The sequence below is a fragment of the Schistocerca gregaria genome, chromosome 7 (genome assembly GCF_023897955.1).
Source record: "Schistocerca gregaria isolate iqSchGreg1 chromosome 7, iqSchGreg1.2, whole genome shotgun sequence".
NCBI classification, from domain to species: Eukaryota; Metazoa; Arthropoda; class Insecta; order Orthoptera; family Acrididae; genus Schistocerca; species Schistocerca gregaria.
In genome coordinates, this window is record NC_064926.1 from 344,727,504 (window position 1) to 344,740,950 (window position 13,447).

General features: G+C 41.7%; 1 protein-coding gene across 1 annotated transcript in view; it reads left to right on the plus strand.

Moving 5' to 3' along the window:
* LOC126282124 (cytochrome P450 4C1-like) overlaps window positions 1–13,447 on the plus strand; it is a 91,266-nt gene that overhangs the window by 36,080 nt on the left and 41,739 nt on the right. The window contains exon 5 of the mRNA XM_049981595.1: window positions 6,027–6,096. Within this exon, the coding sequence (XP_049837552.1) occupies window positions 6,027–6,096 (70 nt within the window). The remainder of the gene's footprint in view (window positions 1–6,026; window positions 6,097–13,447) is intronic.

The following is a 13,447-nucleotide window of genomic DNA, read 5'->3' on the forward strand; positions in this document are numbered from 1 at the left end:
GCCTACTAATAAATACCTGTACAAAGTGAGCTTTCTTTATTATGAACGTCGGATTGCTTAATATGCCACACAACAAACTGGTGAAACGGACCTATGTATCTCTAAACAAATAACGTATTGAAAGTTACAACTCTGAGGCTTTTTTGGCCACTTCATGTCTTTCGTCAAATTTAATGGAACAATCCAGTAAATTTGGTTTTCAGTTCCCATTATAAATTATCTTTGCTTCCTAAGAGTTGCAGCTAATGCTCCCCTCGCATACTATTGCTTCCTTAAATTTAGGAATATATTGACTAGTTTGATCATGGAGCAGGTAAGCGGTAAATGCTTAAATGCTAGGAATAATTCTGATCAGGGTTCAAGCGCGTTTTATTAGCTTAGTCTTCTACCTAAGATAACAAAGATACAATTTCTTGCCGGCCGCGGTGGTCGTGCGGTTCTAGCGCTGCAGTCCGGAACCGCGGGACTACTACAGTCGCAGGTTCGAATCCTGCCTCGGGCATGGATGTGTGTGGTGTCCTTAGGTCAGTTAGGTTTACGTAGTTCTACGTTCTAGGGGACTTATGACCTAAGATGTTAAGTCCCATAGTGCTCAGAGCCATTTGAACCATACAATTTCTTGAGAAACATATGTTCACGTAGTCATAGAGGAATATTTACGTCATTCGAGCTAAACTATATCTGTAAGATAAATAAACAATAAAAGGCTTTTACTAACTCGTTTAATTTCGTATTTTGACTTTGGAAAATTAACGAGACACTTCTGGTTCACTGGCGTTTACGTAACGAGCCTAATGCAGTTTTGGAATCCATACATGTTATAAAAATGTATGCGGGTATATACGTTGCACGTCTCCATCTAAACCACTGGACTGATTTCAGTCAAACGTGTACACATGTCGTTTCCTGCCTCTAAAGAAACGCTGTTGTGGCAAGAAGCACCCATCTATCAGAGGTGTGAGTGGGGGTGAAGCAGAGGTGTGGCCCACGAGGCGTGGATACCCATACTTAAGTCTTTCAGCATTTGACAGTACGAGCACTTAGTGACTTACAACAAGCTTCAAACCTTTACAGTTCTTTTCTCGCTGACAACCTCTACTACATGATGAAAGGAAAAAAGTATGTCGCTTGCTTCTTTTCCACTGTTCGTGCAGTAAAAGCACCACATGAGGCATGACGTTATAATTTATTGTTTCTTTACTACTAACTGTATTCGTGATACATTTTGCTGCCAATAGGAACATATTGCACTGAATGTAACTACAAAATAATATCATTGTAAGATATGTAGTTCAGGAGATATGACGTCATAAACAATTATATGCGTGAAAAACTGTCGCATCGTAAATGACCTTCAAATTTGTTACTTCGTTACTACTACCTTCATTGGTAACACATTTTGCAACACAGTTTGCAGACACTGTCTACACATTCCGCTAAATGTACCTGCAAAATCATATCACTGTATGACACATATATCAGGAGATATGACGTCATAAACATTAAGCACAAGGCCAGACGCTGTGGTGTGATAATGACGTGGACGCACAGCTATAAATAAATACCTGGGCAACGCCGGGTTTATATGCTAGTAGTAATAATAATTAACAGATAATGCGGAACGATAATGCACAGAAAGAAATATTATTAAAATGAGCACGTAGAAGTTATAACTCCACTGCGAACAAGTGATACAATCTGATTACAAAACCACAAGTGGTGAAAATTATACAGCTTGAAACATTTATACACAAAAGAGTTGTGGTCCAACGCTACAGAAACTCTCTCTGCTTGGCACTCTCGACATTGTCATGTAACTTAAAAAATACGAAATGATTATAAAAGGTTCCCAGTTGAGTCAATAATTTTCAAAGACTGAGTATAGTATTCGGCCATTATAAGGAAAACGCCATCACTCACAATAAACGAAATTGATAAACACACACATGAATGGTTCAAATGGCTCTGAGCACTATGGGACTCAACTGCTGGAGTCATTAGTCCCCTAGAACTTAGAACTACTTAAACCTAACTAATCTAAGAACATCACACACATCCATGCCCGAGGCAGGATTCGAACCTGCGACCGTAGCAATCGCACGGTTCCGGACTGCGCGCCTAGAACCGCGAGACCACAGCGGCCGGTACACACATGAAATATTAATCATAGCATACAGGAGTAGGTGAATGTCCAGCGACAGTTTCCTGGTGAGAGACAATTTTAGCATAAAGCTTTCACCAAGTAATCTTTTTTTAGTGATCTTCCTGCACTAAAGGTTTCGTACTGATCGATGTCGTTTTCCAAAAATTAATCCAATTAGGTTCACTTCCTTCTTAAGGCGCTTCCAATGTTCACAGGCAGTCCTGGACTGCAGTAAACGCCCGATAGTAAAAGGCGCCAAGTATAACTTTCCCACTACACCACAACATGGTCTCATATGGCAGAATAGCGCCTCTAGCCCGTCACAGGTGTAGATATCCCAACTAAATCATACACGACTGACTCTTGAGGGTGACCAACACTCTTAACTCGGTGAAACGCTTACTGCCCTCGGTGGGCGCGGAAGGTAAACACTTTCCTGAGAGTTTGGCAAAGTCAGAGTAAGAAAATATCCATTCCATACCACGCACTGCCCTTCAGTCTATCGAAATGTTAATGATCCTGTCTCTTTCTACCTCTTTTCACATTTTTTCTCGTTTATCCTTTTCTTTCTGTCTGGCTTCTGCCAACTGCGTGGTTACGAGATTCTATACGGCAAACTGAACTAACTGTAGTCGATATATGTCAGGACAAAATGAATAGAAGGAGGAGCAAAGATTTCAAAGCACTGGAAAATACGTTGATATATTGATGTCAAGACGAAGTTTCTTCCTTTGCAATTACGTAAACGCTGTGTTTGCAACTAATCTGTTCTTCACAGTCAGTTGCTCATTGCGTGAACATTGTAGGTAACGTGGGGAAATTATTTTGTGTTCTATTTAAATTTTCTTTTTGTACTGAAGATGTTGAGATGTTGAGGTAGTGTTTTTTTTTCACAATTGAGGATCAAATAATTTCACAATGACTGATTCACAAGATCACATTCAGAATCAGTAAATTCTTACAAATACCTGGCTGTAACAGTTGTGTGGATATGAAATGGAATCATCACACAGACTAAATCATAGGTAAAGCAAATGACAGATTTCGGCTCATTTGTAGGACTCTGTGAAAATTAAGTCCACTAGTTCTCAAGCGCATGATATTCATAGGACTACCAGGGAATAATGAATGCCAACTGGGCCAAAACTTTCATTATAGAAATATATCTACATCTGCATCCGCACTCTCCAAACCACTGCAAAGCCCATGGGAAAGGATACTTTCCTGTGTACGATAACTTAGGGCCATTTCTCATTTCATTTGAGTACGATTATGAGAAAAGTGACCCTAAGACTTATCTTAGAAAATAGATTAAGGAAAGGCAAACCTACATTTCTAGCATTTGTAGACTTAGTGAAAGCTTTTGACAATATTGACTGGAATACTCTCTTTCAAATTCTAAAGGTGGCAGGAGTAAAATACAGGGAGCGAAAGGATATTTACAATTTGTACAGAAACCATGTGGCATATATGAGTCGAAGGGCATGAAAGGGAAGCAGCGGTTTGGAAGGGAGTGAGACAGGGTTGTAGACTGTCCCCGACAGAGTTGTAGCCTGTCCCCAATGTTATTCAATCTGTAAACTGAGCAAGCAGTAAAGGAAAAAAAAGAAAAATTTGTAGCAGGAATTAAAATCCGTGGAGAAGAAATAAAAACTTTGAGGTTCGGCGATGACATTGTAATTCTGTCAGAGACAGCAAAGTACCTGGAAGAGCAGCTGAACGGAATGGACATGGTCTTGAAAGGAGGATATAAGATGAATATCAACAAAAGGAAAACGAGAATAATGGAATGTAGTCGAATTAAGTCGGGTGATGCTGCGGGAATTATATTAGGAAATGAGACGCTTAAAGTAGTAAATGAGTATTGCTATTTGGGGAGCAAAATAACTGATGATGGTCGAAGTAGAGGGGATATAAAATGTAGACTGGCAATGGCAAGGAAAGCGTTTCTGAAGAAGAGAAATTTGTTAACATCGAGTATAGATTTAAGTGTCAGGAAGACATTTCTGAAAGTATTTGTATGGAGTGTAGCCATGTATAGAAGTGAAACATGGACGATAAATAGTTTGGACAAGAAGAGAATAGAAGCTTTCGAAATGTGGTGCTACAGAAGAATGCTGAAGATTAGATGGGTAGGTCACATAACTAATGAGGAAGTGTTGAATAGGATTGGGGAAAAGAGAAGTTTGTGGCACAACTTGACAAGAAGAAGGGACCGGTTGGTAGGACATGTTCTGAGGCATCAAGGGATCACAAATTTAGCATTGGAGGGCAGCGTGGAGGGTAAAAATCGTAGAGGGAGACCAAGAGATGAATACACTAAGCAGATTCAGAAGGATGTAGGTTGCAGTAAGTACTGGGAGAGTAGATAGAGTAGCATGGAGAGCTGCATCAAACCAGTCTCAGGAGTGAAGACAACATCAACAAACATGGGAAAAGTGACTGTTTAAATGACTATTTGCGCCCCGTAATTGGTGTAACCTTGACTTCGTGGTCCCTACGGGATTGTTGTTAGGTGTTTGTGGTGTACTCCTAGATTCCCCACTGTTTTATGAAACATTATAAGTAGGTCTTTGTGGGACTGTTGAGTCTGTCTTCATGCGTCTGCCACTTCAGGTTTCCGGCATTCCTGTGAGGCTTCCACGTGGAATGCAAATGAGCCGAAATCTGTCATTTCTTCTACCTATGATTTTATCTGTTGATGATTCCACGTCATCTCCCGACAAATTGTTACAATCAGGTATTTGTAACAATTTACTGATTCAGACTGTGACCTTCTAAATAAGTCATTCTAAAATTATTTTCCCCTCAATTATAAATAAAATACTTTCTCATCATCTTGCATAGAAAAAGAAAATTTAAATACGTCTTCTACAAGACAAAACGATTCTCCCAGTTACCTGCAATGCTGACCCAATGAGCACCCGACTGTGAAGAACAGATTCGCCACCGAACACAGCGTTTAAGTAATTGCAAACGATGAAACTTCGTCTTGACATGAGTACAACAACATACTTTCCGGCGCTTCGAAATCATTGTTCTTCCTTCTATCCATTCTGTTACTCCAGTTTGCTTTTGTCGAACAAAAACTTGTACCTTACCGTCAGCAGTTTTATTCAGATATTCTCTAGTGCGCCATAACAGTCCCGAAGTAGCAGGTGCTAGCTTACTTTCAAATGAGATAAATATAGGAAAATGTTCTTTATCTTGTATTAATAGTTTTAAAAAACCTGAAATCGTTATTCATGTTACGAAAAAGCAGTTAAATGTCGCATGGCACTGTTGGCTGGGATTTCCCACGACAATGGTTCAGCCGCCTGCCAGAAAGGGTGTTCTATAACCGTGACGTTGACCCCTTTCTTTGCGGATATGTGAGAGGTGGGTCTTACGTTAATTTGTAGAGTGTTTCTGAGTGTTGTAGGTGTGTATATAGAGTAGTTTTAGGATGGATCAACAATGTCACAATCATCGCTTCACAGGACACTGCAGAGAGCTCTGAAAGTTAATTCAGATCATTGGCACAAAGACAAGTGATCGGGAACTTAACGCCGCCACCTTTCCTTCCCTACATGATCATTTACTAGCAGCTAGGATTCCAACCGGCTTACATCGTTTTCGTTTACTTCCAAAGATGTAAAATTTCGGCTCCTGATAAAATTGTGCCCAACGCGTAGTTCTCATGTACATTTACTGCATCATGCTTATGTAAACAGTTAAATTTAGCATATCATGAAAAGTACCTAGAACTACAGCAAATCAAGAAACCAAACAGTCCTTCACTCGGCATGCATTATGATATTACTGTAAATTTCCAGTTATCTTATTTAATAACAGACTTTAATTTAGAGATACTGAAATGATCTCAATACATTTCTCTTCGCAGAGACGGCCATGGGAACATCTGTCAATGCCCAGAATGAAACCGGATCAGAATATGTGTCAGCAGTGTACAAGTAAGTTATCTCTAATTAATCATTCGCCTACTTTCCCCCTTAGCATTTGAATTAACCTAAGTCATCAGATAACGTACCCCAGAAGAACTAAGTCCTCGGCTTCATTTCGTGAAAAACACGGAGAAGTTTTGACTTTATGCGTCGAAATGGAAAAAATCGGAGAGAGTCAAAGAGAAGTCTGAAGTCTCGTAGAGTTTGACACATCTACATGGAGAGCGGGCCGGTGAAATTATGACCGGACTGAAATCACAGCCCTGAACAGTGGGGAAGGCAAGTTGTTGGAGAATGCAGCTGAGCTTTTAGAAATTGTGTATAGTTACATACACACACACACACACACACACACACACACACACACACACACAGATACAGTCTCTCTCTGTCTCTCTAAAAAATGGTTCAAATGGCTCTGAGCACAATGGGACTTAACATCTCAGGTCATCAGTCCCCTAGAACTTAGAACTACTTAAACCTAACTAACCTAAGGACATCACACACATTCATGCCCGAGGCAGGATTAGAACCTGCGACCGCGGTTCCAGACTGAAGCGCCTAGAGTCTCTCGGCCACCAGCGGCCGTCTCTCTCTCTCTCTCTCTCTCTCTCTCTCTCTCTCTCCCTCCCTGACAACTACCCACCGCGAGGGTGAATGAGACCTGCTGGCACTGCGGCTATGTGACACACTGCGCCTTTGACAAAGAGCAGATTGTTATGGACCAGAATCAAGCAACGACAAGACTGGAAGGCTTTCCGCGTGGTACTGGCCTGAGCGTATGGTTGAAGGACTTGAATGAAGATGAAATAACGAGTAGGCAACAAGATGTTGGACGGTCACTACTCATCACAGAACGTGGGGGCTGGAGGTGTGACCCCCCCCCCCCCCCCCACCCCTGTAAAGCAGGATAGGTGGCTATGTATGGCACATATGAAGCAGGATAGGTGGCTATGGATGGCATATATGACGGCAGATCAGAATGCTGGTGCAGGTTCAGCTGTTTCGAAACACACCTCTGAGGGCACTGTGTTGAAAATAGGGCTCTGCTGTAGACGGCCCATACGTGTACCCATATTGATCCGACGACGTCATCAATAACGTGTCGATGGTATCTCCGGACATGCCGTCATCCACACGAATGGCAATGCGAAACATGGACCTCGCCAGGGACTCACACCGGTCGTGTCAGTATTATGCTGTGGGGGCATTCATATAGGCTTGCTCTGTACCTGTGGTAGTAATCGATGGCACCACGCCATCTGTGATTTGCATGAATTGAGTCACTTCCTGCTAGGTGCCTCCCCTGACGGCAATGACTGCGACACAAGGCGAGATTCACGCTGCGGTGGTTTGAGGAGCATGATATGAACTGACGTTGAAGTCTTGTACACCAATTCACCTGATCTGAACACGGTAAGGACTGTCGTCCGCCAACTCCGCGCCCACAGAGCATCGGCCCGTAATTTGTAGAAATTTCGTGAGCTGCTTGTAGACACTGGGTGCCACATATCTTCAGGAATGGAGGACATGTCGAATGCATGCCACGTGGAGTCGCTACTCTATTGCGTTCTAAATGTGAGCCAACATCCTGTTAAGCAGGCAGTGATAATATTTTTGCTCATCAGCGTATAAATATTTGGACACGTATATCCTTTCGAGGTGTAATCGTAGTATTCATAAATAAAATATTCTGTTCCGAGTTCTTTTAAACAAAATTCTCGTGATGTAACTTTCCACCTACGATCTTGTTCGTACTTTGAAGATTAATACACGCACATAAAGCTTAATTAGCAAACTGAAACGGTAGGTAGGCAGCATGCAGGTGGCAGGGGTAGTAGCAGTAGTAGTAGTAGTAGTAGCAGTAGCAGTAGCAGCAGTATCCAGAAATAAGTGACAAATGGAAATTTGTACCATGGCCAGGATTCGAACCCACATCTCTTGCTCACGAGGGCACAGTGGCCTTGGATAACTGCAAGGACTACCTTAGCACGCCTCCCTCTTCAATCCAAATTCCCATTCAAGGCTTAACCCACCTGGTATACTCCCTAAACTCGAACATTGCCGGCCTAGGTATAAATTTTCATTTGTCGCTCGAGTCTGCATATACACATCACAGATGTTTGAGACCTAAAAAAATGTGTGGAACCACTTAGTTTCATTTTATATCCAGAAAGAAGAAGAAAATCCTACAAAATTTTTTCGTCTCAACGGCATTCGAACAGTATTGACAATAATGAACAACTGTTTTCTGAGAAAGATAAGATTTCAGATAACACAGAATTATTTTTGCCTTCTCCGAAACAAGCGTTATACGAGCCACCGTAAAATTATTAATGAATCACGCAGTGAGGATGACGCTCCAAGTTATTCTTTTAAACATTTAAGGAACATGTTAAAATTTTGCATTCATGAGTTTAAAATCCCATAAATAGTGATAGAACCAAAATTAACAGAACTTACAAGTTTCACAACAGTTTTTCGTTATTCAGTAGATGAGTTAATATAACACATAAACAATGGCAGAACACGATTCACATACCCTCTCGCAATCCACCTTCCTCCAGTACACACTCTTCCATCCTCCGGACTTAACAGAAATCATACTCCAAAACTTGCGAGGGTAGCATTCCTGAGAAACTGCCAGAAAGTTTCATATCACGCACGTTCCGCTGAAGAGAGACAATTCGTTCTGGACACAATCCGCTAGGCTATGGTTAAACCATTTCTCAGCCATATCCTTCCTTCCAGGAGTGGTGAACCCGCAAAGTATGGCAAAACAACTGTAAAGTTTGGAACACAGAAGAGACTTACTGGCGGAAGTAAAGCTATGAGGTAGAATCCTGAGTCGTGTTTGGATAGCTCAGCCAGTACTGCATTTTTCCCTCCAAAGGTAAAGGTCCCAAGTTCTTGTTTCGGTCCGGCACACAGTTTTAGTCCCCCAAACTTCAAATCAGTTTTCACTCCTCTAAAAAGTGAAAATTCCTTTTGCTAAAACAGTAACTTGGTACTTCTAACTGATCAACACGAATATTATTTTTGTTTTCAGAAATGTTTGTAAACGTTCACGAATAGAATCCTGTAAGTATGCTACCGTGTAGGAAATGAGTAAACTACAGCGCAAGGGAAGTGCCTGGAGACCGGAAGAATAGGTTACAACTACTGGCTGGAAAGCCGTGAAGGTAGACTCCAATGCAGCTGAACTGGTCGTTAATGGAGCGGCTTCTTCGTCGGCACAAAGTTCTTGTTCATCCCAGTTAGTTGGGATCGTACATCTGAGGAGATAATATTGAAACCCGAACAAATGGTTCAAATGGCTGTAAACACTATGGAACTTAACATCTGAGGTCATCAGTCCCCTATAACTTAGAACTGCTTCAACCTAACTTACTTAAGGACGTCACACACATCCATGACCGAGGCAGGATTCGAACCTGCGACCGTAGTAGTCACGCGGTTCCGGACTGAAGCACCTAGAACCGCTCAGCCACCGCGGCCGGCAAACTCAAACATCCTGGGTTTTGTGGAAGTAATATGTGGGTGACGTTTCACGCTCTGACACATAAGTCTACAACCTACTTGTGCGTTACACATCGGACACTACAGTGAGAGAGGGAATCGCGTAGCAGTACACCCACCAGACGTAAATAGAGGACCGCACCTATTATTAAGAGTGAAGAGCTGGCGACCTGCCATGTGCGTGATGTGGTCTTTGCGTTTGGCGTCGACTTATTGAATGAACGTATCATACAGCTGCTCACTGGAGGAAATACTCTGTCAACGCAATCCTGTTTACAAAACGAAACTGAATGACTGAAGTAGAAGTGTGATTGTTGACTTTTTTCTTTTCCATTACTAAATAGTTGTTTTCCTACGAAGTTAAAGAAATTTTTTAAATATTATTGACTCACAATCTTACGGAATAATTTCTAAAAGAGAAATGATTCAAAGGATGTTTCTGTGTTAACTGTTATTGGGTTTGACACAAAAGAAAATATTTTCGTGACAAAGTAGTTAATTTTTTTCATTGTATTTAGAGACGGACGATATGTTAATACATGTCCTCTCCCAATCAAGTGGGAGAAGAATATACAGCTGGTATAAGATCCTAAGATAAGGAACTAACGGCCGGAAATGAATATCAGGTGTTTTGTTGACGTAACTTACACTTTTTACTAACACCTTAAGGAGAACGTATGCCAAGTTGCAGTACTTTATAAAAAATACTTTAAAGTGCAAATGTTTTCGAGGCAATGTACTTAAATTCGACACTTTTTAAGGAATGTTGTCTGGATACAAACATAAGTTTTCACGCTTATTGAAGTTATACGCTTTTAATTATAAACAATCTATTTTTTTCAATAAGGTGAGTAAAAAAGCCACTTGATTGAAAAATCTTTCAGAATGAAATTAATGTATTTTTGTACAAAATTCAATATACCGTTAAAAAAAATCTGCGGAACAGGATATTTATATCTTCTTTTGCTAGACTTTTACAGTTCTCCACATTTCTGTGAAAACATTTTCCAGATCGTAGGGCTTTTCTTTTACGTATATGCCTTACTGTTGTGGTACATGAAAATTCCTTCCACAGAATGTTTCACTATAGTACTGACTAATTGCAAGCCAAATTTAAGTTCTATAATGTCAGTGGTTTATGAGGAAAAGATACGTGAAGTTGCCAAAATTTAAGTTGCTGAAAACCTGAATCAAAGAATTCACAGTGCTTGTATTAGATCTTAACTTATCTAAGTGAACTAGTGCAAAACATATGCATTCTTCTCTTCATCCTCAACAGTCTTTTCTTTGCTTGTCCTCTTACGTTAACCTTATTGTCGAATTGAGTTACAAAAATGTCAGTTGCGCCAACTCCCTTGTTATCGATTTCTTTCAATATCGACAGCGTGAATCCTCCTGGATCGTATCCTAGCCTCTGTAGAGTCCATAGTCCGCAACTTTAACAAACTTAAAAACCAAACAAGAGTCATATACTGCAGTTTCGTCAGCAGTTGTGCAAACAAATGATGTCTTGTGGGATGGTTTTCCTATGAGAGATTTGTAACTTTCCTTAGGATTTTGAGTCTTTCCATGCACACACTTTTGTAGAGGTTCTGGATCTGTGAAACACCGAAATGTTCCCCACACTGTGACTGCATAGAACAGGAAGACAAAATCGCAGAAGTACTAATACGCTCGATTGCAGAACAAAGAGGCGTGACCTCGTGCAAGTTTTTGTTAATTATTACTTTTATCATTTTTGGCGTGGAATTGGAAAGTAATATTCTGGAATAGAAATTTCAGTATCATGCAGTAAACTAAAATCCAACTAAATTTTTTTCACAATTTTGGTCGCTTTGACATACGTCCCCCCTAAAGCCCAAAGCAGTTGTGCAAACGGGCAAGCACCGGGCACAAAACAAACATTACAATGGCGCTCAACAAAAAAATCAATTTTAAAAATTTTCACATAATTTACTTTTATCATCATACTAAGCAAGGCAAATTCAGGAAGAATTTGGCAAAAAGTAAACAGTTAATTTAAGATGTGGTTTCATTGTGGAATATAATTTCAGAATTTCACCAAATTAACTTTTATTATCATAGTAAGCAACGAATACAAGAAGACATTGGCAAAATGTAGATAGTCAATTGTTTTAAGGTTCTTGTTTCATTTTGGAACCACTTACACAGACAGATTTCAATCACCCATCAATTCAAGAGATATATATGTGATTGCAATTTCGCAGTTTTCCTAGACACAATCCCCATCTCGAAACTTACATGAATTCATAATGCTTAAAGTAAATTAGTCCTGACCAACAAGCAAAAATGGGCCTACATATAATAAATTTATATCATAAGTACATTTTGTTCCAGTGGTAACATTTCGTAAATACTCATAAAAACGTTAGTACAAACTAAATATGAGATTACAATAACTGTAGCTACACTTACTTTCTCTGTCAATAACCTCTTCAAAAGGGTCACAATAAAAAGACCATGTGTCACAATCTCATCTCGTACAATCACGGAGCACAGTCTCCGGACCGACTCTTGCTTTGAACGCTGTAAGTGACCGTTACAATGCACTACGCACATAGAACTATCTCAGTGAAATTCAAGACGTCTCTCCTTTGCAACAGCGTAGGTGGTCTCATGCGAAAGGCACTCGTATTTAAAAAAAAATATAATATAATGGTTCCAGACAGAAACCACTGCTACTCAAAGGATTAAAGCTTTACCACACAATCGCGAATGTAACTGTTCTCTCTTGAACAAAGTCACGAGCAACTACAACTCTAGCATCCAGTTACTTCTGGAAGCTTCCTTTGTTGCATGTCTATGGCTCAGTAAACATATTTTTATCCAGACATACTACAGATGTGCAGCATATACACTCCTGGAAATGGAAAAAAGAACACATCGACACCGGTGTGTCAGACCCACCATACTTGCTCCGGACACTGCGAGAGGGCTGTACAAGCAATGATCACACGCACGGCACAGCGGACAGACCAGGAACCGCGGTGTTGGCCGTCGAATGGCGCTAGCTGCGCAGCATTTGTGCACCGCCGCCGTCAGTGTCAGCCATTTTGCCGTGGCATACGGAGCTCCATCGCAGTCTTTAACACTGGTAGCATGCCACGACAGCGTGGACGTGAACCGTATGTGCAGTTGACGGACTTTGAGCGAGGGCGTATAGTGGGCATGCGGGAGGCCGCGTGGACGTACCGCCGAATTGCTCAACACGTGGGGCGTGAGGTCTCCACAGTACATCGATGTTGTCGCCAGTGGTCGGCGGAAGGTGCACGTGCCCGTCGACCTGGGACCGGACCGCAGCGACGCACGGATGCACGCCAAGACCGTAGGATCCTACGCAGTGCCGTAGGGGACCGCACCGCCACTTCCCAGCAAATTAGAGACACTGTTGCTCCTGGGGTATATTCGCAACCGTCTCCATGAAGCTGGGCTACGGTCCAGCACACCGTTAGACCGTCTTCCGCTCACGCCCCAACGTCGTGCAGCCCGCCTCCAGTGGTGTCGCGACAGGCGTGAATGGAGGGACGAATGGAGAAGTGTCGTATTCAGCGATGAGAGTCGCTTCTGCCTTGGTGCCAATGATGGTCGTATGCGTGTTTGGCGCCGTGCAGGTGAGCGCCACAATCAGGACTGCATACGACCGAGGCACACAAGGCCAACACTCAGCATCATGGTGTGGGGAGCGATCTTCTACAATGGCCGTACACCTCTGGTGATCGTCGAGGGGACACTGTATCCCGTGCCACCCAACGTGCTCTAGAAGGTGTAAGTCAGCCACCCTGGCCAGCAAGATCTCCGGATCTGTCCCCCATTGAGCATG